This window comes from Aspergillus tanneri (assembly GCF_003426965.1).
Source record: "Aspergillus tanneri strain NIH1004 chromosome Unknown AapTan_6_pilon_pilon_pilon, whole genome shotgun sequence".
Lineage (NCBI taxonomy): Eukaryota > Fungi > Ascomycota > Eurotiomycetes > Eurotiales > Aspergillaceae > Aspergillus > Aspergillus tanneri.
Window position 1 is genome coordinate 2,818,546 of NW_022984633.1, and position 26,943 is coordinate 2,845,488.

The 26,943-nt window shown below is 47.0% G+C and overlaps 12 protein-coding genes and 1 non-coding gene across 13 annotated transcripts; 7 read left to right on the plus strand and 6 right to left on the minus strand.

Moving 5' to 3' along the window:
• Window positions 1–119: 119 nt before the first annotated feature.
• TSR3 (ribosome biogenesis TSR3 family protein) lies at window positions 120–1,381 on the plus strand (the record flags this gene model as incomplete). Its single annotated transcript, XM_033573556.1, has 3 exons — window positions 120–352; window positions 433–569; window positions 642–1,381. 3 exons carry the CDS (start codon window positions 120–122, stop codon window positions 1,379–1,381), a joined length of 1,110 nt encoding a protein of 369 aa, XP_033424108.1.
• Window positions 1,382–2,375: 994 nt separating this feature from the next.
• On the plus strand, window positions 2,376–3,665 carry ATNIH1004_008955 (phosphatidate phosphatase App1 family protein; the record flags this gene model as incomplete). The annotated part of the gene is made up of 1 exon (XM_033573557.1): window positions 2,376–3,665. One exon carries the CDS (start codon window positions 2,376–2,378, stop codon window positions 3,663–3,665), a length of 1,290 nt encoding a protein of 429 aa, XP_033424109.1.
• A 313-nt stretch (window positions 3,666–3,978) lies between these two features.
• ATNIH1004_008956 (NADP-dependent oxidoreductase) lies at window positions 3,979–5,100 on the plus strand (the record flags this gene model as incomplete). The annotated part of the gene is made up of 1 exon (XM_033573558.1): window positions 3,979–5,100. The coding sequence occupies one exon, from the start codon at window positions 3,979–3,981 to the stop codon at window positions 5,098–5,100; it is 1,122 nt and encodes a 373-aa protein (XP_033424110.1).
• Window positions 5,101–6,330: 1,230 nt separating this feature from the next.
• Window positions 6,331–7,599, minus strand: VPS74 (GOLPH3/VPS74 family protein; the record flags this gene model as incomplete). Its single annotated transcript, XM_033573559.1, has 4 exons — window positions 6,331–6,381; window positions 6,440–6,933; window positions 7,017–7,263; window positions 7,330–7,599. The coding sequence occupies 4 exons, from the start codon at window positions 7,597–7,599 to the stop codon at window positions 6,331–6,333; spliced, it is 1,062 nt and encodes a 353-aa protein (XP_033424111.1).
• Window positions 7,600–8,740: 1,141 nt separating this feature from the next.
• On the minus strand, window positions 8,741–9,547 carry acpA (acyl carrier protein; the record flags this gene model as incomplete). The annotated part of the gene is made up of 6 exons (XM_033573560.1): window positions 8,741–8,748; window positions 8,815–8,853; window positions 8,922–8,970; window positions 9,042–9,122; window positions 9,226–9,243; window positions 9,329–9,547. 6 exons carry the CDS (start codon window positions 9,545–9,547, stop codon window positions 8,741–8,743), a joined length of 414 nt encoding a protein of 137 aa, XP_033424112.1.
• A 378-nt stretch (window positions 9,548–9,925) lies between these two features.
• Window positions 9,926–10,812, plus strand: NDUFS8 (NuoI/complex I 23 kDa subunit family protein; the record flags this gene model as incomplete). Its single annotated transcript, XM_033573561.1, has 3 exons — window positions 9,926–10,209; window positions 10,352–10,617; window positions 10,682–10,812. The coding sequence occupies 3 exons, from the start codon at window positions 9,926–9,928 to the stop codon at window positions 10,810–10,812; spliced, it is 681 nt and encodes a 226-aa protein (XP_033424113.1).
• A 750-nt stretch (window positions 10,813–11,562) lies between these two features.
• Window positions 11,563–13,342, minus strand: ATNIH1004_008960 (putative 60S ribosome biogenesis protein Rrp14; the record flags this gene model as incomplete). Its single annotated transcript, XM_033573562.1, has 3 exons — window positions 11,563–13,053; window positions 13,177–13,260; window positions 13,328–13,342. 3 exons carry the CDS (start codon window positions 13,340–13,342, stop codon window positions 11,563–11,565), a joined length of 1,590 nt encoding a protein of 529 aa, XP_033424114.1.
• Window positions 13,343–14,250: 908 nt separating this feature from the next.
• ATNIH1004_008961 (putative phosphoglycerate mutase family protein) lies at window positions 14,251–14,791 on the minus strand (the record flags this gene model as incomplete). The annotated part of the gene is made up of 2 exons (XM_033573563.1): window positions 14,251–14,477; window positions 14,557–14,791. 2 exons carry the CDS (start codon window positions 14,789–14,791, stop codon window positions 14,251–14,253), a joined length of 462 nt encoding a protein of 153 aa, XP_033424115.1.
• Window positions 14,792–16,558: 1,767 nt separating this feature from the next.
• Window positions 16,559–16,651, minus strand: ATNIH1004_008962. Its single transcript has one exon. It is a non-coding gene; the product is annotated as a tRNA-Val (tRNA).
• A 2,291-nt stretch (window positions 16,652–18,942) lies between these two features.
• hel10 (putative high expression lethality protein Hel10) lies at window positions 18,943–19,614 on the plus strand (the record flags this gene model as incomplete). The annotated part of the gene is made up of 2 exons (XM_033573564.1): window positions 18,943–19,241; window positions 19,302–19,614. 2 exons carry the CDS (start codon window positions 18,943–18,945, stop codon window positions 19,612–19,614), a joined length of 612 nt encoding a protein of 203 aa, XP_033424116.1.
• Window positions 19,615–20,299: 685 nt separating this feature from the next.
• MRP4 (mitochondrial 37S ribosomal protein uS2m) lies at window positions 20,300–21,490 on the plus strand (the record flags this gene model as incomplete). The annotated part of the gene is made up of 3 exons (XM_033573565.1): window positions 20,300–20,330; window positions 20,405–20,602; window positions 20,679–21,490. 3 exons carry the CDS (start codon window positions 20,300–20,302, stop codon window positions 21,488–21,490), a joined length of 1,041 nt encoding a protein of 346 aa, XP_033424117.1.
• Window positions 21,491–21,959: 469 nt separating this feature from the next.
• ATNIH1004_008965 (putative alpha-glucosidase) lies at window positions 21,960–24,024 on the minus strand (the record flags this gene model as incomplete). The annotated part of the gene is made up of 5 exons (XM_033573566.1): window positions 21,960–22,882; window positions 22,943–22,973; window positions 23,033–23,623; window positions 23,687–23,952; window positions 24,009–24,024. The coding sequence occupies 5 exons, from the start codon at window positions 24,022–24,024 to the stop codon at window positions 21,960–21,962; spliced, it is 1,827 nt and encodes a 608-aa protein (XP_033424118.1).
• A 1,401-nt stretch (window positions 24,025–25,425) lies between these two features.
• Window positions 25,426–26,735, plus strand: ATNIH1004_008966 (putative MFS transporter; the record flags this gene model as incomplete). Its single annotated transcript, XM_033573567.1, has 7 exons — window positions 25,426–25,945; window positions 26,011–26,108; window positions 26,176–26,238; window positions 26,303–26,355; window positions 26,404–26,475; window positions 26,529–26,642; window positions 26,699–26,735. The coding sequence occupies 7 exons, from the start codon at window positions 25,426–25,428 to the stop codon at window positions 26,733–26,735; spliced, it is 957 nt and encodes a 318-aa protein (XP_033424119.1).
• Window positions 26,736–26,943: the final 208 nt, after the last annotated feature.

Sequence of the window (26,943 nt, forward strand, 5' to 3'; positions counted from 1 at the left end):
GTTCCGTCGTCAACCTTCGCTGTGTTTGTTAGCTCTCTCTACCTTCACTCTCTCCGCGTCAATCGGCTCGAATTATTGCAGAGAGACGCTGGGTTTCATTTTTTACGACTTTATCCACCATGGTCCGACACAAAAAAGACAACTTCTCACGTGGAGGGAAAAAGTTCACCAACCCCCGCCCACACCCTGTACCCCGCGGCGCCGAAGCCGCTGCCTCCAAACCTCCCTTCAAGGCCGCCTGCTGGGATCTGGGCCACTGTGACCCCAAACGATGCTCGGGGAAGCGATTAATGCAGTTTGGATTGATGCGAGAGCTGTCCATTGGGCAACGATTTCCCGGGGTGATTGTCTCGTAAGTTTTCTTTTCTTTTTTTTTTAAAAAGTCCCGTCACGATCAAAAATCTTCTCACAGAGAACTCATGATGGTTACAGTCCAAATGCCAAAAAAATCCTGTCTCCTGCCGACCGCGAACTATTAGAACAATTCGGAGCAGCCGTGGTGGAATGTTCCTGGGTGAGGGTGAAAGAAGTGCCCTGGTCACGGATCGGAGGAAAATGCGAAAGACTCTGTATGACGGGACCCGTTGAAAAGAATACCTGTTCTATATGCTGATGGAGAACAGTACCGTATCTCATTGCAGCGAACACAGTCAATTACGGAAAACCCTGGCGACTGAACTGCGTGGAAGCAATCGCGGCCTGTTTCTGTATCTGTGGCCACGAAGACTGGGCTCGTGAAGCGCTTAAGCACTTTCCCTACGGCGAAGCATTTCTTGAAATCAACTCGCAGCTCCTGAAGCGGTACGCCGCCTGCGAGAATGAGGAAGACGTGAAACGGACGGAGGAGGAGTGGCTGGCTAAGATCGAGAAGGAATATGAAGATAGTCGCGCCGAAGAGGGCGCAGATGATATCTGGACCGTAGGGAATACTAATCGGAGAGCAGAGGATTCTGATTCAGATGAGGCGAAAGACGGCGACGAAGACGAAGATGACGATAGGAGCGATAAGAACGAAGACGAAGAGGGGGAAGAGGAAGAGGAGGAAAAAGACCCGTTTGCCATCTCGGACGACTCAGAAGACGAAGAGCAAATGGCCGAAATCCGTCGCAAAATCCTCAGTTCCAAATCCTTCCAAAATCCCTCTATTCCCGACAAGCCGCAGCCGGAGAAAATTGCACATCCGGATCCCAGGCCGATGGAGGATTCGGATGCCGAGTCCGGGTCTGCAGGGGAGAGTGACGACGAGGCTTTTGACAATATCATTAATGCGACGCCCGTGACAGATCGGACTGGAATTATCGCTGCGTCGCAGAAGAAGAAGCGGGAAACGTATACTGCATCGTTCTCCCGCACGACGATTGATGCTCCCAAGAGATGGTAGATGCCTTATTGTCATACGATATGATCGGTCGGCAAATGCTGTTCAGGGATGCAGGTTGATGTTGTATGAATGAATAATGCCAATCTGGTCATGTTCTACATGATTGATCTATCTAAATGAAGCCACGATATTCGGCCCTATTTCCATACTCCTATATAGTTTGTATTCTGTCACCTCTACGACGATCTAGTCACTGGACTATTAGTATTATTACTCTAATACACCTTAATCAACGCGCTGACTTCTTGTATTCTAAAAATATAAACAAAGAGCGTGGACAAGACACCTGATCGAGACAACCTCTACAGCCTTCCATAGTAACAAATAATAATACATACCATCGTATTCTTAAAATAGAATATAAGACAAAGCGACAACAGGAACCGATAAATTTTTAGATAGTCACTTAGTAGTCTTGATATTGTGCTACTGTACCATCATTCACATTCCAGGCCAAGAACAAACCACACATTGTACCATGACCCATGATTGCAGTCAAAATTCATCCTAAAGGTATTCTGATCAGTTCTTAGTTGGTTTATCTCAGTCCCACTACCAAGTTAGATAGTTATTCCCTGCATGGTCATGCGCCGCGAGAAAGAGTTAGTCACTCCCCGACTGATGGATCTGATAGAGTCACAAGCGTCACTAGGCTGACTTCTTTGACCTACTAGGTAGTACAGAGTACTTATTCCATTTTCATAGTGATTTATACATATGAGAAGAATTCCTCTCGGCCTTATCGTATCCTGATGGTTCGCCTGACTCTTCCTGAGGATAATGACTCAGGCCAAGTGTTGTTGCTGAGGTATCTATTCGGGGGGAATGTCTGCCTCGTGGCTTGGAGGGCTGCGATGATCACAGGCCTATACCGTAGTATGTATGGGTTCTTATAAGAATGTCTTATTGTGTTTTTTATTTTTTTTTTTTTTTAATTTTCTTCTTTTTTTTAAAAAAAAAAAAAAAATTGCATAATAAGCTAAAATACTGCATAATGAGACGCCCTACAATTATCAAAAGATCCGGCTCGTCCACTTCACGAATCAAAGATTCTCAAGTCATCAAGAAACTTGAGCGTCTGGGCGACCGGCCGAGGAAACGAGAATGGACCATGCTCAACCTGCTCCCATCTTTTCTATGGAGACAGCCATCAATGCGACCCGCCGACAACCAGCACCATACCGTGTGGCTGTTCGACAACACTGCATATCAACGCGTCACTCTCAAGACGCCCGGACAGAGTCGGTCGTGGCATGCCGAAGTCGTCGCATGTGTCTTCCGGAAGGATAGTCGCAAGGATATCAGTGCGATCGTGGCGACGATCGCGGACCTCATCGGTCTCGATGGCGAGGTAGGCACCGAGAGAGAAACCCGTCATCGAATGGCAGAAAGACTGCGACCATTCCTACATCACGTTGCATCAGCTCATTTGATGATGCTGGAAACTCCCCTGCCCAACAATACCACGTTGATACAGCAGATCGGGCCTACAGATAGTAACGGCATCACTAGCCAAGTCGTGACCACAGGGAGCCGGCAGATTACCGACGGGACATCGCTACAATCATCCCTTCGAGGTTGGGCCGGCAAGGTGTCAATGAACACAATCTTCGCAGGCCCAGAAGGTTGGCTCGTCATATCTGATATCGACGATACCATCAAGTATACCAAAACTTCCGAGTCGACTGGAATCCTGCGAACAACGTTCGCAGAGGAACCAACCCCCATTCCCGGAATGCCAGAGCTTTATTCTCACATCCACAGAGAGCTAGTCCCAGCGTGGTTCTATCTATCAGCGTCTCCTTACAATCTATATCCCTTCCTGCGGAGCTTCATCCATGCGCACTTCAAGCCTGGTACGTTGATCCTGCGGGATTCGTCCTGGTTGGACGTTAGCGAGTTAATCAAATCGTTCACCGTAAATACGATGGAATACAAAATGAGTCGTATCGACAAGATCCGACGCTGGTTCCCTCAACGACAGGTGCTCTGTATCGGTGACTCGACTCAAAAGGACCCGGAGGCTTACGCCGAAATCTATAGGAAACACCCGGATTGGATCAAGGTCATTTGGATCAGAAAAGTCACTGATATCCCCCACTTAGAGGAGCAAAATTCCCCGGAGAGATTCAAAGCGGCATTTCACGGTGTTCCAGACACTATATGGAGGGTATTTGAAGACCCCGACGAGATGGCGAGCCTGGTGGAAGGCCTTCGCCTCCATTCAAATCCCTATATCTCTCAGAAGGTGAAAAAAGTACTAAAAGGGCAAACAGAAAAATAAGCAAAAAATGGCAAAAAAAAAGAAAGATATAATAATACTTGGAGCTAGACGGGTTCGTCCTAGCGGCAAGTTACGTCAATCTGAGAGTATTTCGTCGTCATTGTGGATATTTACATCGCGCTGTTCTCGTTGGATGACCTATTCACCGCCAATTTATGCTAAATCGCCTTCTAGAATATGTTAAACTTCCATGTTGGCCTCTTTCTGGGCCTGTAATGCTTCATTAATCGGTTTTTCCCCGGCTCTTCTCTACGTTGGTCCGAATAATATTCATCGAGACGCCATGAAACCCGCAAAACAATACTCGACCACAATGGATGAGCAGACGTTCATTCCCGGAACTATGAGAGCACTCTATCACTGCCCGGCCTCGACGGCCAGGGACCTGGACCTCCCTCGAGTGGATTCGGAGATCGTGTTTGACTCTGACTTCCCGACTCCCAAACCGGCGCCGAATCAATATCTCATCAAAGTCCAGACAGCTGCGTTCTCTCATGACGAGTTACGACTAGTTCGGGAGCTAAATCCTTCGAAATCCATTCCCCATATTCCCCTGCATAATTTCTGTGGAACGGTCATCGGCACCCCTTCGGAAGACCTCTATAAGCCGGACGGCCCCAAATTCAAAGTCAGCGATGTTGTGTTCGGACTGATAAACCACATCCGCGATGGCGCTGCGGCCGATTATGTTGTCGCATCCGAAGACGAAATAGCCCTGAAACCGAAGAACATCAGCGCGGCAGAGGCAGCCACCATCCCTCTGCCTGCGCTCACGGCATGGCAAGCCCTCTTCATGTACTCACATCTGGACCCAACCAACGCCGATGACCCGCGCCGTGGCCTGCGTGTCCTGGTGACAAATGCTCACAGTAACCAGATAGGGACGCATATGGTCCAGTTTCTGCGGTCTCCCTCGCTGTTTCCATACTATCGACCATGGGTTTGTGCCACCTGCTCCGGCACTGCGCAGGAATATTTGCGGACCGAAGCCCTAGTCGACGAGGTCATTGACGCGCCTCTCCCCGTGTCACAGGAGTTCGATCTCCCGTCGTTGTTCCGCCAGAACCGCTGGGATCCAGTCGACATTGTCCTCGACTGCGCTGGCATGCAGACCTTCAAACAAGCCCACTCCCCTGAAGTAGTCAAAGACTACGGCGCCGTGCTAACGGCGGTCGACAGCAGTCCGGTGCATGGCCACACCCCGGAAGAAAATGCGCAGTGTCAAAAGAGGGGACTTCTGAGTCGATTCATCGCTGTGCAGCCGGACGGGAAAGCTCTGGGACGCATCGCCATGCTGGTTGAGGAGAACTCCGTTCGTGGCCGGGTCGAAACCATAACGGATTTCGTCAATGGGGCAGATGTCTTAGAGTCTGGTGCGGCGTGTGCCGGAGGGGGAAGACGGGGAGGAATGATGGTTTTCCGAGTAAATATTTAATCCTATTTTTACATTTTATTCCCTCTGTTCGTCTCTTTTCCCCCTTCTTTTAATTAGATAAATCTGCTTGTTCTATCAGCGCGGTGACTAGTACTTACTTATGCATGCAAGCAACGTTGTGGGGAATATCTGGATAATAATGGACATCTGTTTTTAGTTTAAACACAGGTATCCTCATAGAATTAGACGGGACTGTTAACAATATCTGATTGATGATACTCATGCATAATTAACAACAAGGTGGAAGATGAGGTTAAAAGGCGCTGTAGAAAGATTTAAGTGGAAAAAAGATCCCCCAACACAAAGTAACGAAATAAAATAAAAAATTCGGCTTAGAAGAGTAATCACAAGCGCAAGCCATACTGAACCCAGTATAATACACGCACACATATATAACGGGAATAGGAGAGGTTACGATAGGGCAAGGTAGGTTAAGATGGGAAGAGGAATAGAGATGTGGACAAGAAGAGGAAGGAGACGGCAAAGTCAAAGACAAAAGGCAGAAATACAAGCGAAGAAGGGAGAATAGAAGAAACATTGTATTTTATTAGAGGACAAAATGAAGGGATACCCGTAGACATGTTAAAAGAGAAGCAGAAAGGGGAACAAAAGTCATGAATTAAAAAAAGCTCTGCTCCCTCTTCTGCAGTGCTAGAATCGCCTCTTTTATTCTCTTTCACTCGTTATATCCCTTTTTTTTTGTCGTCTTTATTCGGTTTCTTATTTCCCAACCTATGTCTATGACGAGGCCCCAATCCAGTTGGGCTTCAGGAACAAGACTGACTGGCTTGAATTCAGATGAGAGGGCGAATCAAGGCTTGTTCGTTTCTTTTTCTCCTGTCTCTCTTTCTCTGATGGGCTCGGTTGATATTGAGCGAGGTCGATAACATGCCATGGCGCGCACTCTATGGAATATACTTGCCATTTCATTAGGATGCGAAAGAGCATGTAGGGAATGCTAGGTGGGTGATAGAACATAAGGACAAAACAAGCAGACAACAAACAGATTGATGGAGATCGGAAAGAAAGAACATTCCGTACAATAATAATGCATTGGACCGCATTCGGCGGTTAAGTTCATAGAATGTAACTCCGCCAAATCAATCAAAGTAGCCAAAACCTCTCGTGTCATTTGCGGAAGAGGGAAGAATTTTGTAGTAAAGTGAATGGATAGAGAAGGGAAATAGAGTGGCAGAAGAACTGTGAGATATGAAAACAGAGAACTCCTCTTTAGAGTAAGGAGTCAAGTCTAGTAAAAACGCTCAAACATGCTGCCACAATCTATATGTACACGCTGTTAGCCCCATCCAGAAACGATAACTGGTATGAAAGCACATACCTCCAATTGAAGCTCTTTATCCTTACACCGATTCACCTCGTCGTTGATCGCCTGGGCCAAGTTGGCGCCGATCGCCTGCGAGCCGCCCGGCCTCCGGGCAAACGGCCACTGGGAGTACTCCGCCAAGAGCTCATCCACCTGCGCAAAGGCCCTCTCTCGAGCCTCGTGGCTCATCGTGATGAGTGCGTTCTCCAGGACGTTGGCAGCATAGGCGGCGCAGACCATCGAGATTGAACGAAGGTAGCGGAACTCCGTGTCTTCGGGCAGCCACGTACTCGCGGGAATGATCACAGTTCGATTGCTGCAGATGTTGCGCACACGCCGGTGGATGTCATCCTTAGCACCCCCGTCGGCGACCGGGTGGGTGGCCATATCAAAGAGAAGGAAGTTGCGCTTCTCCGTTCGCAGGATGCCCTTGTCGACCAGACCTTTCGCAAGACGTTCGCGTACTTGCTTCAATTGGTAGCCGATCTTCATCAGATTCCAGGTTTCACCTGCATAGATGCGGAAACCCCGAAAATTAGCCTGGTTTGGGGGGAAAAAAATATGTCGATGGATCACATCCAACCGTACGTACCGCTCATCAGGTCGATCCAGGAATTTACGCTCATCTTCTCGCTCGACTTCATCATCTTCAATGCCTCGTCCAGCAAGACCTCCCCAGTCAGAGTGTCATCGATGACTTCGATCACCCGATCGGCCAAAGGGAACCGTCGGCGAGAGGAATCCTTCTGCATGCTGATGCGACCGCGGAGGGCCAATTCGATGACAATGCATCCACGTAAGGCGTAGGAAATGTTCTCATTCCAAAACGACAGATAACCCTATAGACGAGAGCACACCAGTCAGCGATCACGGACCACCAAACATAGATTTCAGAGCGAACACACTTGTTTGTCCTTCAACCCCAGCAACAGGACTTCCTCCATTAACGTCAGCTTGGGCTGCTTGCTTCGTTCTTCGGTTTCACTGATGTCTCTCGGGTCAAATGCGATCTTGTGGCCATTTTCGGTGTTGGTAAACGAGGTCTCCGGGACACGGTTGTCGAGAGAAGAGCCGTTTCGAGACATGGGCGACGAGACTTGGCTGTCGTCGTTCTCATCTCCGCCAGCGACTCGACCGCCACCTCTTCGGCGAGTCAAGCCCCCGGCTGAGGCCATGGGTAGATAAGGGATCTGAGACCGGAAGCGGGGAGGAAATATTCCAAGGAGGAGAAGGGTAGGAGAACGTCAAGAGATCGGAGGGGATTTATGCCGCTAGAGCCTGCGACATGGAATTTAGGAGGGGGAGGGGGCCACCGACGTGAGAAATTCACGGGTTAAACTAGGCACGAAAAGAAAAGTCTGGAGAGATAAAAAGAGACACGGATATCCCAACACGGAGAGGGTTGTAGAGCGGGAAATTGTCAGGGGGTGGTAAAGGAAGAGGGAAGAAGAAGAACCTCGTGAAATGAGAGAGACCGAGGGATTGATTGATGGAAGTGAGAAGAGGGGGGGGGCGACTAGGGGTTGGTCTCGACAGGGGATTACCGTAGAATGTCCAACTGATAGACAGCCAGGCAACCAGACAGACAGATCCAAGATGGACAAACAAACGGCGTCGTGAAGTCGGTCAATGGCCTGCGTCGAGAAAAACGAAGACGAAGATGGACTAAGGCTATCTGGTCTCTAGCGCTGTTCCGGTTACGGAACCTCAACAAGAGCCTTGTGGCACGCGTCCGTCCATGCATCTCCGTCTATTGATTCTCCTGAAAATGTACAGTTATATTACTACATAATCTGTCGTCAGTCCTATTCTCTGCATCACTCTCACTGATCTCGGTTCCATAACACATCCTCCTCGCCTTTCTTGTTCACGTCCATCGCTCCACCACAGCTACTAGAGCCCTCCCGTTCGAGACATGAATACTCGGTAGTAATCAATCTGAATCACTCGTAGAAATCCCAGAGTATACATTTCATCATACTACTATAACACGGATAGCTTCTTCCTCCTCCTCTTCATTCTCTCTCTTTCTCTTTTTCCAAAAATATCTAACCCCAAAATCAAGGTATACATTCCATCATCATCCAACAGGAACATACGCACAAACCACTCAGGAACCCAGTCAGGAAAGAAAACACTGCATTGAGATGATATACACGATATAGTAGGGTGGAAAAGCTCCGATATGGATCAGCATACAACGGAGCAACAAGGACGCCCGCATGGTCCTCGCGCGGAGCAGAGGCATGCCAACATCCCGTTCTTTTTCTATCTAACCTTCCAACCTATTTCCAAACACTCGTATTACGTACGTATTTAGTGGGCTACAGATACAACAGTCAGTTGTGGTTCTCCGCGATCACGTAGGAAGTACAATGTGGATGACTTACCATCGGGCTGAGCAAGGATGTACTCAACAGCCTTGTCAACTGTATCAAAGAAATAAGTATATGGTCCTCCACCATCCAGTAATCCAATCCGTATGGTATTAACTTACCACTGAGGATGCCGTCTGCCTCCTTGTCAGGGATCTCAATGCTGAATTCCTAGTTGGGGGAAATTCAACGTCAGCGAATTGTTCCGGTGATGACAAGAGGACTCGGGACCAGTGACATACCTCCTCAATCGCCATCACAACCTCCACAGTATCCAGGCTGTCCAGTCCAAGGTCATTCGTGAAGTGAGAGGCGCCGTTGATCTGTTGGATTCAAAACAGTAAAAAAATCCGGTTAGTGGACTACTTTTCCGAGGAGGCGAGCCGGAGCACCACTACGACTCCGGAAAGCGCAGAATCAACGAACCTTGCTGACATCGGAGACCTATTCATCATGATCCGTCATGGTCAGTTATCCAGATTCATATCTTGTCGGCAAAGCTGAGGGTATGGATGCGAATTCGACAAACCTTGTCAAAGTTCTTCAAGAGGTTGACTATCCGACCCTCGACCTCAGTCTTGTCGAGACCGGCAGGGGCGGAGTAGAGGCGAACACCCTGATAAGCAAACCGAGGAGCGAATTGAGCCGGACGAGCCACGGGGGAGCTACGGATCTGGAAAGCAGCCGGGGTCCTGACGGAACGAGGCATAGAAGCCCTCAACGAACGGACAATAGCGGAACGGAACATGATGGCGGAGAAGGAAAAGACGACACAAAGGCACAGCTGCTGAAAAACAACTTCGAATTGAGGACACAAGCGGGGGTGGGAGAGGGAAAGAGGACGAGCAAGAGGGAGTGAGAGGGATGCAGACGTGACGGAGGTCGAGATGGACAAGATTCTCTTTGCGGCTCGACGGCAGCAAAATCCTGCCGCCGGCCAATCAGCTGGCGGCAGAAAGGAATGACCTAAGCCGACCGACGAACACCCACGCAAAGCAGAGCAACTTCGACTTCCTCTCAGAGAACCTCACCAGTTCGTTGTTCCCCCCCTCGTTCATCCCCCCTCCAATCCCAATTGACTCTCCTCTCCCGATTCCCCTTCGCTTTCTTCCTTTCTCTCACAGCGATGGCCTCTTCTTCATCTTCCGTCGCGAGGCTAGTCGCCTACCGTCGGCCTACGCCGTCGATTTTGACCTCCTTCCGTCCTTTGGCCTCAACCGCAAGCTTCTCGTCCTCCGTGTGCCGGGCAGCCACCCCAGCTGGTCCTCCTCAACCGGGCTTCCGTTTGCCTCCGCCGAAGAAGTGGGATCAAGGCTCAGAGTCGTCCCTGGACAAAGCCAGCAAATATTTCCTCATGGCTGAAATGTGCCGTGGCATGTACGTCGTGCTGGAGCAGTTCTTCCGACCGCCGTAAGTTCTATATTTTCCCTCCCTCTAGCCCTGGTTTGGTTGTTCGATATCGCTGTCAATAGGACTGGATTTCGAATTGGGGTTCGTTGCGACGATCAAGACTATTGGACAGCCTGACTGATGTAATACCGTGTGATTCTAGATACACGATCTTCTACCCCTTCGAAAAGGGCCCCATCTCTCCCCGTTTCCGTGGTGAACACGCTCTGCGACGCTATCCCACTGGTGAAGAGCGATGCATCGCTTGCAAGCTCTGCGAAGCCATCTGCCCGGCCCAGGCGATCACCATCGAGGCCGAGGAACGTGAAGACGGAAGCCGTCGGACGACTCGGTATGATATCGATATGACTAAATGCATCTACTGTGGCTACTGCCAAGAGAGTTGCCCGGTCGATGCTATTGTCGAGAGTGAGTCGTGGATCTCTCTTTGTGAACGAAAGAGACCCTTAGACTAACTTATTACCTCTCACAGCCTCCAACGCCGAATATGCCACTGAGACCCGTGAAGAGCTGCTGTACAACAAGGAGAAACTCCTGGCCAATGGTGACAAGTGGGAGCCGGAAATCGCGGCGGCTGCCAGAGCCGATGCTCCTTACCGATAAAAAATATCAACTGCTTTGGATCAAGGACACTAATTTATACGGTGCCATGTTCTCACAATCCCAACAAATGTCTTCCATGGGATTGTTCAAAATCAAGAGAGGAAAAGGATATAACTTCCATTAAAAGATATCTGAATGTTTTGTCCTTACCGCCGTCAAAGATTTTATCTTCCCACTTGTATGTACATAACTAACGCTTAGCCTGCCTTATTACCACATGTACTCGTCGAGTTCGCGGGGAATTCTCATGTCTCTGGAATTCTGGCCTTGTCTTTTATTTATTATTATTTTTTTTTTTTGTCTTGATGTTGGAGGGAATCCTACCGGGCTTTGTTCATTTCTTTTATTTTGCTGGGAAATAAATCTAAGAGCCAAATTCATTTTCTTCTCCTTTGTTTCAGGCGCTGTGTCTGTTGTGAAGCATTGGTGAAAAATACCAAAGGGCATAAAACTAAAAGGCATAAAGTAACAAATCCTACAAACGGAGAACTATGTTTGACCTGGACATGTCCTTGATATTCGTATCAACAGGGAAATCGCTGCCTATGCACAAAATAAACACAGAACCCCCAATTAAAACCCCCAACACCAGATCTCCAGGTCCATCACTCCACAATTTTCGTGCTCTTTTCATTTTTACCCCTCTTTGGGATCCATTGTTGTTGTGCCCTATCGAGAGAGGAGAGCATGGAGAGAGGATACCTTCCTGATACGTACAGTATTACATCCTAATCAATCATCCAATCTCCTTCATTTCTTTTTACCGCCGACCTTGGTTTTGAGGCTTCCCTCAAATCCCGGTCTGGCTTTCTTCTTGCCTCCAGCGGTCTTTTTGCCGCCTCCTTTTTCTTCCCGTCGCTTGCGAAGATTATCTTCACGTTTCTGCTGCTTCACGTCTTTGCTTCTCTTCACGGCTTCAATCCGGTCCTTCCACTCCCGCTCGGATTTCTTTTTTGCGGACTCCTTCCGCTTCAAGGCCTTCTTGAGGAGTGAAGTGTCATCGCGAACTCGTTCTCCGTGGGCACGCTTCTTGGCATTCAGCCACATGTCTTTCTCCTCGATGTCGGCCCGCTTCTCCTCATCCAGGGTTTCGAGTCGAGCCTTCTTGGCCTCGGCTAACTTGAGAGCCGCGGCGGCGTCTTGAGGACCATGGCGCTTGTGTGCTTCCCGTGTGGTCGACAGGCTGGGGTCTGCGACCTGGCCATCTGCGAAGACAACACGGCCAAACGAAAAGTTGTTACTAGAGCTTATAGAGTCGGCCGGGGAGCGTGGCGATGCAAGGAGTGAACCCGAGCCGCCAGGGGAGAAGCGTCGGGCCATGGCTTCGTCATTTGCCCGTTGCTCTTCTTCCTTGGCCTTCTGTCGCAGCATCTTCTTATGAGCCTTGCGTTGCTCGGCCTTTTGTCGCCGGGCTTCAATCAGCTCTTGGCGGTTCCGAGCGGGCTTGCCATTCAGGCCGTCGGCATGACGAGCGGCACGTAGCTCATCGAGACGTTTCTGTAACCGCTGCTTGAGTTCTTCAGGTGTGGTCTTGAGAGGTTTGAGTTCGGAAGGGGCATTTTTGGATGCATCACTGGAATCGGCTGGGGGAACGATGGAAGATATAGAAGAACTGCCTGATTGGGGATTGGAAGTGTCAAAGTCCGGGGAGTTGGGCGATGACGAGGACAACTGCTCGGTCTGTTCTGGGTTGAACTCAAGCGAAAGGCCCTCGGCGACAGCGTCCTCTCCGTCATCACTATCACCAGCATCTAGGGAAGGCTTCTGGTCGTTACTTTTGCGATTGGCGGGCTTCGACTCTGGTGTTTGTACTGCTTCACCCACAGGTGTCTGACTTTCCTTGTTTGACTGGCCCAGTTTTTCCTTCTTGGCAGCTTCTTTGGCCTTTTTCTTCTCTTTTTGGTTCGCTTTTTTCTGTGCCTTCTTATCTTCCTTCAATTTCTCTCGAGCCTCGCCATCTTCGGTAGATTTGGCTGGAGTTTTATCCGCGCGGTTCAGCTCTCCAGATTGTTTTTGCTTTTTAAGGTTGGCATCGCCTCTCTGGAGTCCCTCTCTGGGAAGTTCCGAGCCTAAGTCTTCCGCATCAGAGGAGCCAGACTCATTCTGTGCTTCTTCCCTTTTGCGTTTCCGTGCATTCTCGTCCATGACATCCTTGGCTGTTTTGGCAGAATCTGGGTCCAGTTTCGCTCGTTTAGCTTCACGGGCTTCCTCTTTTGTCTGCTTTTTGCGTTGCCATTGGTCCTGTTAAAAGGAATTTGCGGTCAGCCAAGCCTAAGGGCAGAACCAGCGACGAGACCAGGGAAGACAGAAAAAGATGGTAAATTTTGCGCTAAGCAGGGGATAAAATCCATGGTATGCACATACACTCCCATCCTCTCCATAGTAATATTTTGCAGGGATCAACGACAGCAGACCATCGAACGCCTGGGCATGGCTTCGCAGCCGTTCCTAACGGGGGGAAAAAAAGCCGTCAATTTTTCAAGCCGTATATAGAACAATGCATGCAGCGACATACCTCAATATCATCCATCTTATGGTACCTGAATAAATCAGACTGTCCAGGTTCCAAATAATCCGTACAAATACTGTACCTGGACGTTGATGGGTCTTAGGGGGTTCAGACGATGTTGCAAGGCCGTGATACCTCGAAAAAATTGGGTGGGTGGTTTAAGCCTTGGCATCCAAATTCCTCCGCTCGGCTCTCACCGCCTGCACACACAGACAATATTTTTTGCTTATCAAACGCGGAGATAATCCATCGAAGTGGGATATCCCCGTTGTCGATATGTGACAGGTCAGGCCTCATTTAGCACGAACGATATGATAGGATAATTTAAAAGCTGAGTCCATTTTCACATTACTGTGAGGATTCACATTATGAAATTGACATTTCTAGGAATCTTTGATACCGATAGGTATACTTCGATCGACCGTCTTTTATGAATAGTTTCTATAATGTCTATACCTTCACTTACTATTCATGTTTCACTGTTCCTTTAACCTATAGTGCTGTATCTCAGGCCTTGGTCGCTTTAATATGGCAGTTTTCCTTTTATTCCAAAGCGACCAACAGGACTCATCCGAGCCATACTCTGAAGCGCCCATGAAATTAGTCCAACTTCAGATTGTATGTTGTCAGTCCCATGTTGATCGGGAATATCTAACAAATAAGTTATGTCTATAAATCTAGTACCGCGCATCAATTGATTCGCTCCCACTTTGTTTCATTCAGGCAGGCACATGAAATAAAGGCACTACACTTGGACATTTAACGCTGTCGGTTTATCCAAGTCGGGGCATCCCTCGCTCCTGATATCTGTGATATTGTCGTATGGAAACGGAAGGGTCCAGATCAAATCGTACCTGAAGCACATCACTTGATTAGTATCGGACGAACAACCCAAACACATCTACTGGAAGCCAAAGCAATGTCCGCTCTCACCGGTCTTCAGGATACTCAGGCGGATCCTCATAGCCCAGGTCTTTGACGATCTGTTTCATTTTCCCATGTCGCCAGGAAATCAAAATGTTGCCGGATCCCTCATAGTTTCTAACCTTCTTTCCAACGCAGTGGACCCGGTTCCGCTTGCAGGATGTATCGACGGAGAGTTTGAGGTCGGTCGCTAGTGGGAGGACGGTTTCGTAAGAGCGTCTATGTTCTCCCCCTGAGAGAATTAGTTGAGTGGTCAGCTGCGCTGTATAGGGTAGACATCATTAACCATGAGACGGTGGCTTTCGCCTTACTCGAATTGACTTTTGGCGCCATGATGTGCCCAATATTGTAGATTGAGTTTGCCCCAAATATATCTCGAATGCATTGGGCCCGTTCGATACCTTCTGCGCTCAACCCACTGTCTGTTGAGTCAAGAGGCTTCTCACCATGTCGAATGATATACACTGTTGGGTGTTCTGATGCAGATATCATGACATGAGAAATGGCAGCGAGAAGTAAGATGTATACAGAAGCATGGTAGGCCATGTTTATCTAGATTTCACATGCTGCGGTAACTTCGGGTTGGTAACAATGAGTATGAAAAACGTGGATAGAAGTCATGCTGGAGCAAAAAAATAGGAGGTCCTGCTTATAAAGTATCCAATAGTCCACCGACCTTCATCTATCTGCAACAGAGGTGTCAGGTATGACATGGTCATATGAATGCCGTTCTTTGCTAGTATAGGCTTGGGAAATCCCTCGGGCAGCTATGATATACAGCGCGATCAGCACCGCACCATCTACTTGGAGTATGTGATAGCCCAGCTATAATGGAGATCACAAGGTCCTCGAGACATGTGTGGACCAGACATGCAGGTCAGGAGTGTCCCGTTAACTTTCAAATATTCAAACTTGGGGTACATTAATCTAAAATGTAGCCAATCTTGAGCGAATTTCGCTCGGGGCATGCAAAGGTCAGATGATGATCTTAGTGTATGAACAAGAATTTAACTTGAACCGAAATATTAGCCTCTGTGGTGATTTAAGAATGTACCCTGGTAGGTATTTTGTTAATTTGTAAAATGGTCAATTGCCTTAAGTCCTATCAACATCACTGCTCTCCTGGTTGCGTATTGACCCACAGTTCGTACGTCGTCCGTAGATCCATGTGAGGGATTTAGCGGGATTTGAAATCAGCTACTAGCTGCCGGTGATAAGGATATATTACCCTGTAAAACCTAGCTACCAATATAATTGTTTTTTACGCAGAAATTGTCTCCTACAATATGAATCTCCGTCTGTTCTTTTCTATATAATTAAAATTCCAACAGCTTGTTTTATCTGGCTGTCTTTGAGATCGCTTCTTGCTTTTATTGCTTAGTGGATAGAAAAATTGGCAAGTATAATATTTGTAATCTATATATTTCACGTTTCAAGCGTTGGAATTGGAACTGCGCCACCGTTTAAACCAGCAACCAAATTGTATATTAATGAATGACTTTATATCAGATACTTTTGTCTCGATATATGCCCCACCGGGTTCTATTTAATGTCTACTCAAACCACAATTTTTGTGTTTCACTACCCACTAAAATCTACATTATTTCCCTCTCACTCAGGTGATACTTGGCGGGTTACCTGAAATGTTATCACCAGACTGGAGAACTCTAGGTAAAGTGGTGCAAACTGCCATAAAGAACTGGAAATAGGATATATTAGAACTGATTCCTACTTCGCAACTAGTGTTGGGTCTTCATTTAACCCAGAGCATTGTTTTAGCGAAAACAGACATACTGTAGTAGACCAAATACTTTTGATACTGGGAGGTCGTTCCCAGCCAACTTTCAACAAAGATAGATCTCCCTCCCCTGTTTACCTGGAGAGGATATACTGTCAATCTCCACGCATTATCACTGTCAAGAATGATGGATTTGATATGTTAGGAATCGGGGTTGTTCCAGTCCGGCCATACCATTGAGTAATTTATGGTAGGATAGTATGACACAACAAACCCATCCTACATCAATCAAAGTTAACATTCTACAATAAAGTTGCCTTGTTCACGACCAATTGTCTTTTTTTGGAGGAAGTCTCCGAATCCGAGAGAGCCAATCAATCTTACTCTGGATACTCCGAAGTAAAATCAGAAATTGGAAGTCCAGTAATAGACTCAGTAGTTAATTCGCCAGCTGTTTATTACTCCCCATAGCACTATGTACTCAGGGCCGTACTCCGTATTCACCCCTTATTACCAAGAAGCATTTTTGTGGAATCCATCTTGCATAGATGGGTTAGTAAAAACTAACAAAATAATGACCGACCCAGGGTTCGAACCTGGGATCCTTCGCGGGCGAAGCCTGTATTGAGCATGTAAAGCGAATGCCTTAACCACTGGGCCAGTCGGTCTTCATTGTAGGACCATAACCATTAGGCCATCCGGTCTCGTTCAATACTTAATCCACACCCAAGGCTGTCCTATAAATTACTTTGATATGCTAAGCACTTCTGTTTCGTAATGCTATACATTCTTACTTCGTACTTACGATTAATGTGGTGTGATGGCGCTGTTAATGTCTCTTTGGGATTGTAAGCTTATTAAATTAGGTGTTCTAGGAGGATTCTGTTACTGTAGAAGAAAAGCTTTCACTGGGAGAAAGTAGTCATTTTAACTCCATATGTCCACAGCAGCAGGGAGTAAATGAGAGGAGAATAGAAGAATACCGGAGAGCAGGATGGAAACCTTTAAAGAGGTCAAATTCCAGAGGCGAAGGCCTCTATAGCTGTAACATTTGAAGGGGTTATGTACTAAGAATAAAAACCATATTGATTTACTCTGTACAGGGCGACATATTGTTAGATTTGTTTGATTTTCTATTAATTTTGCAGCTCTAATTACTTTCCCAAGGGATGCAGGCCATACCCGTCTCCTCCGCTTACCGCCCTCTCCGGGGTTCTGCTACAGCTCAATTATAAACCATATTTCCATACGAACTGGCAGATTTTAAAGTGGAATGGTTCTACACACACTTAATAGATACTTTTGTAAACATTATATATATAATATAATACATATATATTATGTAAAGTAGTATGAAAATTTTATAACTACTAAGCAGTTTTTAAGATATGCGTATTTTTTTGACATTGCCTGATTTTTATTTCAGGCAGCAACTTAAAAAATAAAGAAAATAAAAATTCACAACTATATATTAAGTAACAGTGTGTTTATTATAGCTCTTTACAGTTAGTACTATAAATTGTTGTTGTTGTGTTATTCCACCTTAAAACTGCCAGTTTGTATGGGAAAATGGATTATAATTGAGCCGTAGCAGACCGGTGGAGGAAACGCGTAGTGAATAATGTTGAGGCAATTTCTCTATGATATTAGATTAGGTACTTCACTATTACGGCCCACGAAGAGCCCGAGTTTTTAGCAGTCGACTGTTTTTATGTCTCGATAATACTAACCTTCGAGAATGAGTCTTCGGTTTTTAACCATCAAAGTAAACAGCACCCTTCAGTATTCTAACCATCTTTTCTTGCCCTGGTATGAAACAACAAGGAATGTATGTATTCCATAATAGTGTGTGGATAAGGTTAGAATGCAAGACAAGATAATTTGGCTGCCTGCCAACCAGTAATACCGTGGTACTCCCTTGTATTGTCTGCTAACTAGTAGTATTACGAGGCACTAATTTGGATGGTGAAACCCTAACCGAAAATGGAAGATCTTGTGCAACAGGCCTGCATGAATTTAGCGATTAATAGTAAACAGTAGCCTCAAGGCTGGAGTCACGGAGTGTACTAGTACTTGGAATGATAATAATAGATGTTCGATGACGTTCGATCGCTTTTCCATAGGGCTGCTAATTGCAGAAGGGATGTACAGCCACAATTGTGGCAGTGTGGATTCAATATTGGATCTGTATTTGAAAAACTACTATTAATGTCAGCCGTACACATTAAGTTAGCGGTTTTATTTAATCACTGTAACTCTGGCACGCTAATCCAAGATGGTATATTTCAGCGTACTTGAAGGCGAGTACCTTGTCAGTTGTAATTTAGTCGCCCGTGGAGCAGATGATAGGCAGAGAGCTGTATTGGAGGTATGCCTAACGTTCCGGAAAAATCTTCTCAAAATATCCCTGATCGAGGCAAAATTCGAGTTGATCATCCATTTGGCGGGGTATGCATTTGATTGTATGTTGAATACAGCGAATACTCCATAGTCGTCAGTCCTGACCGGCACCAGGCAGCGGCCGCAGTAGTAGCACAGCCACCGCATTTTCTAGAAGTGGCGATGACTTCCCTGGACGCTGGGGTACTCCATACTAGGCTCCGTAATAGGCTCGTATACCATGAATCATACCCATTCCGAGCGCCAAAATGGCCATAATGCCCCCTGGGATGGTAATTAATTTGCATCCGGTGACAGTACGGTGACTACCTTTTGTATTATTGGTCGTCCAATACCCAGTGGAATCATACACAGCCTTGGCGAACGGGGTTTCCTTGACCATGGTGGGGTCCATCCTTCATCACTCAGCCCTGTAGCGCCAGATCACCTTATCGAGTGGCCAAACATTAGTTATAAAAGGACTAGGGCAACCCCATCACCAGCTTCTTTCATACATCTCCTGCCATCTCCAACTGATTCCCTCTTCTATTACCCTCAACCAACAAACTTCTTCACAATCATGTCTGGCTACGACCAATATAACCAAGGCTACTCCCACAACCAAGGCTATGGCCAGGGTGGATACCCCCCTCAAGGTGGCTACAATCAGCAGCAAGGGTACGGACAACCACAGGGTGGCTATGACCAAGGATACAACCGTGGCGGGAGCTCCGGTGACTACTACGGCGGTGGTGGCAGTGGTGGAAGCTCCAACGACTACTATGGTGGCCAGCAGCCACAGCACAGCCAGTACGGCCAACACGCCCAGTACGGCGGCCAGCAGCCTCACGGCCAGCAGAACTCCTACAACCAGTACGGGTATGGCATATCTCTCCCTCTTACCTATTGTGCTAGGCAGTGTTGCTAACCGTCTTACAGAGGAGGCGACCAACAACAGGCCCCTGGTGGTGCTCAGGAGGGTGAGCGTGGACTGGGTGGAGCACTTGCCGGTGGGTTAGCCGGCGGCTTCGCCGGCCACAAGGCCGATCACGGAATCCTCGGAACTATCGGTGGAGCGATTATGGGCAGTATCGCAGAGGATGCTATCAAGAAGCACAGGAACAAGGAGAAAGAGCAGGGCCCTCCTGAATACGGCAACTATGGTGGTGGTAGCGGCTACGGCGGTGCTCCCCCTTCGAACCAGGGTGGTGGTATGATGGATCAGTTGGGTAACTTCTTCAACAAGAGGTAGAACTGTTCATCGCGCCTGTCTTGATTTGTCGACGACTATGCCTTGCTTTTGCTATGCCTGAACTATTATTATCTTCTTAACGTTTCGTTCAGCTGGTTGGGGTTTGCATTAATGGTCGACTATTTCTATTGGTTTTGATTTCTTAAGCCACATTGATATGTTTATGGGACATTTCTCTTTGTTTTCTTTTTGCCTATTTTTGAATTTGAGCATTCGCAGTTCAGTGATCATGAAAGCTATGGATGTTACTGTCTTATGAAGAATATTCTCTCAATGATGACTGAAATTCAGAAACAACTGTTTTGCTTCCAAACAACCCTTGGCGGGGTAAAGTTGTAGAGTTTTTTGGTCAGCATCTTGGCTTTGACTAAATGACACCTTTCCATGCTTTGTCATCCTAGATATTTCATACGATTCATAAATTAAGACACAAAAGACAACTCTAGGCCCAGGGTCTTTTGAAGTACCCCAGTTTCCTTGACTGACTCTTTAAGTTACCATTTACCTGAATGTTTGGACAAAAAAGGTACGTACCGCCCACAGATCTCTAGACTAACTGTAAATGACTAGTGTATTTCACTTTATGCCTCAGGCAGAAAGAGACATGCCAAGCCCGACATCAAAGTTCGAGCAGAAAGATCTCTTTGGACAATTGCAGCCCATGATTATACCAACATAGCACAACATGATTGTTCGGCAACAGTGCATGCGGCAGAGTACGTTAAATTCCAATAAATGTACAGGTACAACCTTTGAAATAGCTTTATCGCTAATCCCTCCCTTGTATTAGGCCGCCAGTTTCTTGCCCTCAATCGGCAGTCTCACATCTTGAACAGGTTTTATTCGATTGAGACACCTGTGGATACATCAGCACAGATTCCTGTCGAAGAGCAGTCAGCTCAACTCGAAGGTTCTTTGTCGTCTACACCAACTCCAACATCTGTAAGGAGTGCAGCAAGAGAGGCTTTTCTAAAGCGTGAAGAACAAAGTGAGCTTGGCAGCTTTTATCTCCTTTCGAGTAACACAGATTTCAGAACATAGCAATTGATGTTATATGTGTTAAGGAAACAAGTTCCACAACCTTGGAAGCAAGGTGACGAATGCGTACCGCCCGGAGAGACTTATTGAGTCTCCACCCAAACCTTCCGATATCACTCTCGAACTGCTCCTCGCATCTCAGACACACCTTGGACACTCGACGTCTCGCTGGAACCCTCAGAACTCACGCTATATCTTTGGTATTCGCGATGGAATTCATATTATCTCTCTGGATGTGACCGCAGCTTACCTGCGACGTGCTGCTAAAGTTGTGGAAGAGGTTGCCGCTCGAGGTGGCTTGATTCTCTTTGTGGGCACGAGGAAAGGCCAAAAACGATATGTGGTTAGAGCCGCCGAGCTGGCTGGGGGATATCACATCTTTGAGCGATGGATCCCAGGCAGTTTGACGAACGGACAACAGATCCTTGGCCACTGTGAGACTAAGGTTGTCAATGCCTTGGATGAGGAGTTACCCGAATACAGGGAGGCTATGGAAGATCGCCCTGTCCTGAAGCCTGATCTTGTAGTTTGTTTGAACCCAGTCGAGAACGATGTCCTTCTACACGAGTGTGGAGTTCATAATGTTCCTACCATTGGTGTCATCGATACAGATGCCGACCCCACAAGCGTCACCTATCCAATTCCTTCCAACGATGATAGTTTGCGCGCAGTCGGTGTTATTGCTGGGATATTGGGAAGAGCCGGACATGAAGGCCAACAGAGGAGATTGGAGGTAGCAAAAAAGCATGGTCAACTCACATATGAGCGGCCGAACATCAGACTGGATGTAGGCAGCCAGAACCAGAAACCAGAAACCCCAGCAGACAGCCAGCAATGAGGTCTGTTAAGTGGGTGGGTTTTTCTATGTTTTGCTTTATCATTGTCTATGTCCAAGCCTTGAATAAGTTATGGAACTGTACTTTATAGAAGAGTGTAAATCTTTATTCGTCCCTGGTGTTACAATGTATTAACAATTTATTCGCATTGTTTTTTCGAATGTCTGGGATTATCTAGAACCTGTAGAGAGATGCACTACCTTATAATTTGCCTGAGGCCAGGAAAACTCAAGTCTTCCAGGCTATTCTCCTTTCTATCCTCAACCTAATCCCAAACAGCTATAATACTAGGAATTAAAGGACGCTCTGGGGATGATATTCTATCTGTTTTCAAACTTCTAATTTGATACCAGCTATCTTTGCGATATAGTTCAATCAAACCCCCTCTCTGCCCTCCCCCGGTCTCTTCCCCCCTGTTATACCACAGACAAGACTGCTATAACCCAGCAGTAGCACAATCACCCCATCCTTTTAACACCTAAGAGTGTACACGTTCCGTCCTCGAGAGTCCTTACCCTTGTACTGAACTATGTTGCCGACGTCGGAGATGACACGCCTCTCATCCCTTTTGTGGAGGGTGATGTCCAAATTCTTCCATGCAGGGACAAAACCGCTCTGTTCATCGCGAGAGAATCCAACAACGACTCGGTCGTCTGTTGAGCTATACCTGACAGTGTACCTTGAAATACTAGGGTTGCTTGAAATACCATCGTCTTCAAGCCAAGTAGTACTGAAGACATTGTTGTGCGAGCTACTACGAGGGGGGAAGATCTCGATACCTCTGTAGTCATCCAGTTCTTCCACTGCGACTGACGCTGAGGTGCCATCCCCAGGCACTCTGGTTTGGACGGACTGTCCAACGGGTATTGCACCACCGATTCTAGCCATCAGGGGAATGCTTGTCCTCCATTCAGAAGGTACCTCGACCCATTGCCCCGAAGCCAGATAGGTAAACGGAGTATTCATGTTCACGTACTCATAGTCGAACTGAGAGTTTGTCTTCCGGGGCAGGTACATCTTTCCAACGCTTACACCAGGCTCATAAACCCCTCCAACAAGGATGGTGTCACCAAACCAATACTGCTCTTCGCCTAACTTGAGCGTCTTCGTCCAGACTTCTGGGTCTGTTTCGTACCCCCAGCCAATCCAGCGCTGCGGAGATGAGGCTGTGAGATGGCTTTCTAGGCCAAGAGAGTAGATATATGGCAAAATTTCATATTGGCGCTTGATTGCGTCCCGGACTAGCGGTGTGATTTCGGGATACATCCATGGCTCGATGACTTCTCCTACCGAGTTGTTCTCTGGTGATGTTTTAAAGCAGTTTATAGCAAAACGTGGCGAATAGATACCCAACTGGATCCACCTAAGAAGTAACTCAGGAGAAGGTTGAGACCCTGAATATCACGAGTTATATTATCGGCCTTCGCGAAGTGTTAAGCGCAGCGAAGACATACCTTCGAATCCGCCAATGTCATGACCTGCGCACTAAGGTACGTCAGAAGGGCTCATGTTTATCTACTGAAAGAACATTCACTAAAACTCACCTGCAGAAGAGACATGCCCGTGTTTAGAGACAAAGCATTCGACCCCTTCATGCTCTCCCAACTTGTCATATTGTCACCACTCCAAGTGCTGGCTGCATACTTCATTGTCCCAGGGGTGGCACTTCGGGTCAAGACAAATGGTCGGTACTTGGGTTCTAAGCCGAGGAGAGCATCGTGGAAAGCTTTCCCCATGAGCTCAGTGTGCATTGCACGACTCCAGAGTCCAATAGTTTTGTCTTCATTCTGAGTCTTCGCGGCTTCACCAACAGTTGGCTCATCAAGCGCAGCCTGCCAGTCATCATTCGGGAGCGTGTATTCATTGTTATCGTTCCACATTCCGTCAATACCTGCTCGTTTTAGGCTCTGAACTCCATCATACCACCATCTGAAAGCAACAGCGGAGGTGAAATCAATGTGGCATTCGTCATCCCCCGTTCCGCCTCCAGCGCTCCACAGTCGCATGTACCCTGGTTTGTTGGTGCCCAGGTCTTTGAAGAACCCACCAGCATCGACGAGTTTTTTAGAGTCTGGATGAGAGGAAAGTAGAAAAGGCTTAATATTGGCCAGGAGACGGATTCCTCGCGAGTGATACTTTGTAATTCATTCCTCTGGGTTGGGGAATCGGTGTCGATTCCACGTAAACACGTTGCGTACCTTGGGCTCTGTATCCGCAATCGAATAGCCTGAGCTCATCTGATGGGCGAAGCATGGTATTCCATGCTCTTTCAACTTGTCTGCAAATTCCATGAGCACTTGATGTGCCGGTGGCTCATCCATCGCAGTATACTTGTATCCACCGGAGATGTACCCATACGCCCAGCGTGGAACAAGAAGCGGGAAGCCAACAAGTTCTGCATACGATCTCACTGTATCTTTGAGGGTCTTTCCGACGATCAAGTATTGTTCAAGACCACCGTGATCTTGACGGTAAACTTTGAAATGCCCCCAGAGGCCGTCCACTTCTGATCCAACAGACCAGGAGCCTCTGCCATGTGTCGTCGAAAAGATCGCCACGCACCCAATGGGAGTCGCTTTTATCAACAAAGGTATATGTTATAAAGGGGATCGGTGTTATAAACATCGTATCCGAAGCTGTCAGTTGCAGAAAGAAGGAAATGACGACCGGTGAGATCCATAGGAGCTCTGTTTTCACCCAGCCCAACGTGGAGAGCATCACGGGAATGTTCTGTATAGTTGGCGATGCCTGCTCCATCTGCAACATAAGAGCGCAAAGGTAGATCTCGATGCAGTACTTTGTTCTGGCCCTTCCAGGACAGTGAGACAACCGGAGTGTGTTCCCACTCTACTGAAGCTACCACATCTCCGACTTCAATGGTTTTATGAGAAGCACCGGCAGTCGTGGATATTTGACTTTTGTTTAAGCTTGATATCTGTCTCGATACATTCGGGTAGGGAGTGAGAGCATGGTCTTGAGAAGTGAAGGTGACCGGAACACGTTTTCATGGATTGGCTCGAATGAGAAGTCAAAATATCGTTCAGCTGTATTGCTCGAGCGGAGGTGAACTGCTGTATAGCTTGATCCTCCTTCGGGTGAGATTTCTTGATATCCTTTCGGACAGAACTCTTTCTGCGGCATGATTGCTCAATTGATCGCTGTTAGGGGATGAGGAAGAAGATTACACTGTCAACAGAGAAGACAGGCCTCCAAGCTTAAGAATGATGCCGTATTTGAATTATTTCTATCGTCATCTCCTGGACCCGGGGGAGTAGAGTTGTGCTTTACCTCTATGTACTGTAGAGTCGGATTTCGGGAGCCATCTCCGACACCCATTAACTACTTCTCCAGAACTAACTTCCCCAGCTTCTTATCTCCGCATCTTGTTCCCCCGCAAGGCTTAGCCCTTAATTCCAACAACAACAATTGTGATGGAAACAGTATCCACCGTCGGCTTTGGTGGCCGAAAGCCGATCCTAGATTTCTAGGACATCAACTAGTATCCCCACCTCAGCGTTCACGATAATGGCTCAATTGGATGATGCATCAGACGTTGTACGACATAGCTCATATCTTGTCCTGTGTCAGGTCTTCTTCGCTTCTTACTGGCAAGGACCATCAAACCCTTTAGCTCACGCCACTAATTGACTCTGCGTGATGGCATACATGGCCATCGGGCTTTGGGGTATCTCATCTGGGGTTGATAGTCTCTTGATTTCCCCACGGGGTTCTCCATAACTTTGCTAGTGGATCAATGCTGCCACTTAAAACACGTCTATATATCCAATTCTAACACACTGTGAGATCGTTTCTGGTTTCACTTTCGCTTCAAGCTAAACTAATTGATCTAAACCATACCCTTTTTATGGTTGTGAAAATTTCGAGATACCTTTTTCTCTTTAACGATAGAAACCAGCAGAGAGAAAACAGTGCGACGATGTCACAACAGGGGCAGGGCTTCTGTGGAAAACAAATTCAGGATGAACAAATTGAACATGGTCAAACGGAACCCATTCAGAATGTTTCGCAAAACGAGCATAAACAGGACAAAGCTCTTGAACTAATCGAGGATTTGGGGCATTCTACGGTGCTCACACCGGAAAATAATTCTAAGGTACTTCGAAAGATTGATCTTAGGCTTTTACCTATTCTTTTGGGGATCTACTTTCTGCAGCAACTGGACAAATCGACCCTTTCATATGCATCGGTTTTTGGATTGATTGAAGATGCCAACCTCAAAGGCCAACAATATTCATGGCTGGGGTCGATCGTTTACCTCGCACAGCTCGTTCCTCAGCCTATTTTGGCCTACATCTTGGTGAAAGTACCACTGGGGAAGTTTCCGGCATGTACAACTTTCCTCTGGGGCATCGCCGTAACGTGTATGACACCGGCAAACACGTTTAAGGGGTTGTTGGTTTGCCGACTGTTATTGGGACTTTTTGAGGCTGGAATCCGTGAGCTCTACCCCAAATCCCATAACATTGTATCTTTCTCTCCTGCTCACATCAAACTCGAAAAGCCCCGGCTTTCATTGCAATCACCCAAATGTGGTATCGTCAACTCGAGCAACCTATGAGACTTGGCTCATGGTATGCAATGAATGGTGTAGTGTATATGGTACGTTATTGCTCCTGGTACAAACTATTCACAGTTTTCATACTAACGTAGCTTTCTGTATGGGAAGTTTGGAAGCCTTATCACATATGGTCTGGGCCACATAGAATCCTCTGTCCTTAAGCCTTACCAGGTGAGGATGCATCCTACAGATCAAAATGTGCATATAATTTAAACTGACTATTGTGGTATACCAGATCATCTTTTTGTTCTTTGGTCTTATTACTACTGTATTTGCCTTCGTCGTGCTGTGAGTGGAAACTTTGGCTTATTTCCTGCTCTTCTAACGGTTGCACAGGATGTTCATGCTTGATTCGCCGGTGATCTCTAAGTTCCTCAATGAAGAAGATAAACTTGTGGCGATCGAGAGGTATAGCCATATAGGGTGTAGAAGCTTGGTCAACTGCTTACGGGATGATTTAGACTTCGGATGAACCAGCAAGGAATCGAAACCCACGAGTGGAGGTGGGATCATGTCAAGGAGGCTTGCCTTGATGTCAAATCTTTCTTTTGGTTCGCGCTGATGTTCTCCATCTCGTAAGTCCTCCGCAAAGCATTTGGTGTTTTCAAAGACGAGGCTTACAAGAATGCAGGATCCCTAGTGGCGATAAAGATTTTACGGATATATAATAGGGGTTGAGAATAGAAGTATCCGGGCTACTGTACAAGAATTAACTAAGGCTTTTTGCCCATGACGGAGCCTTGACTAAGCTAGAGATCTAACATAGAGTAACTGATACTGGCCAAGTCGATTGACAGAGTATAGCTGCAATCAAAGTTTGTCACACTCATTCATTGCCTTTGACATCAATGGGGCCTTCAGCAGAATCAAAATAAA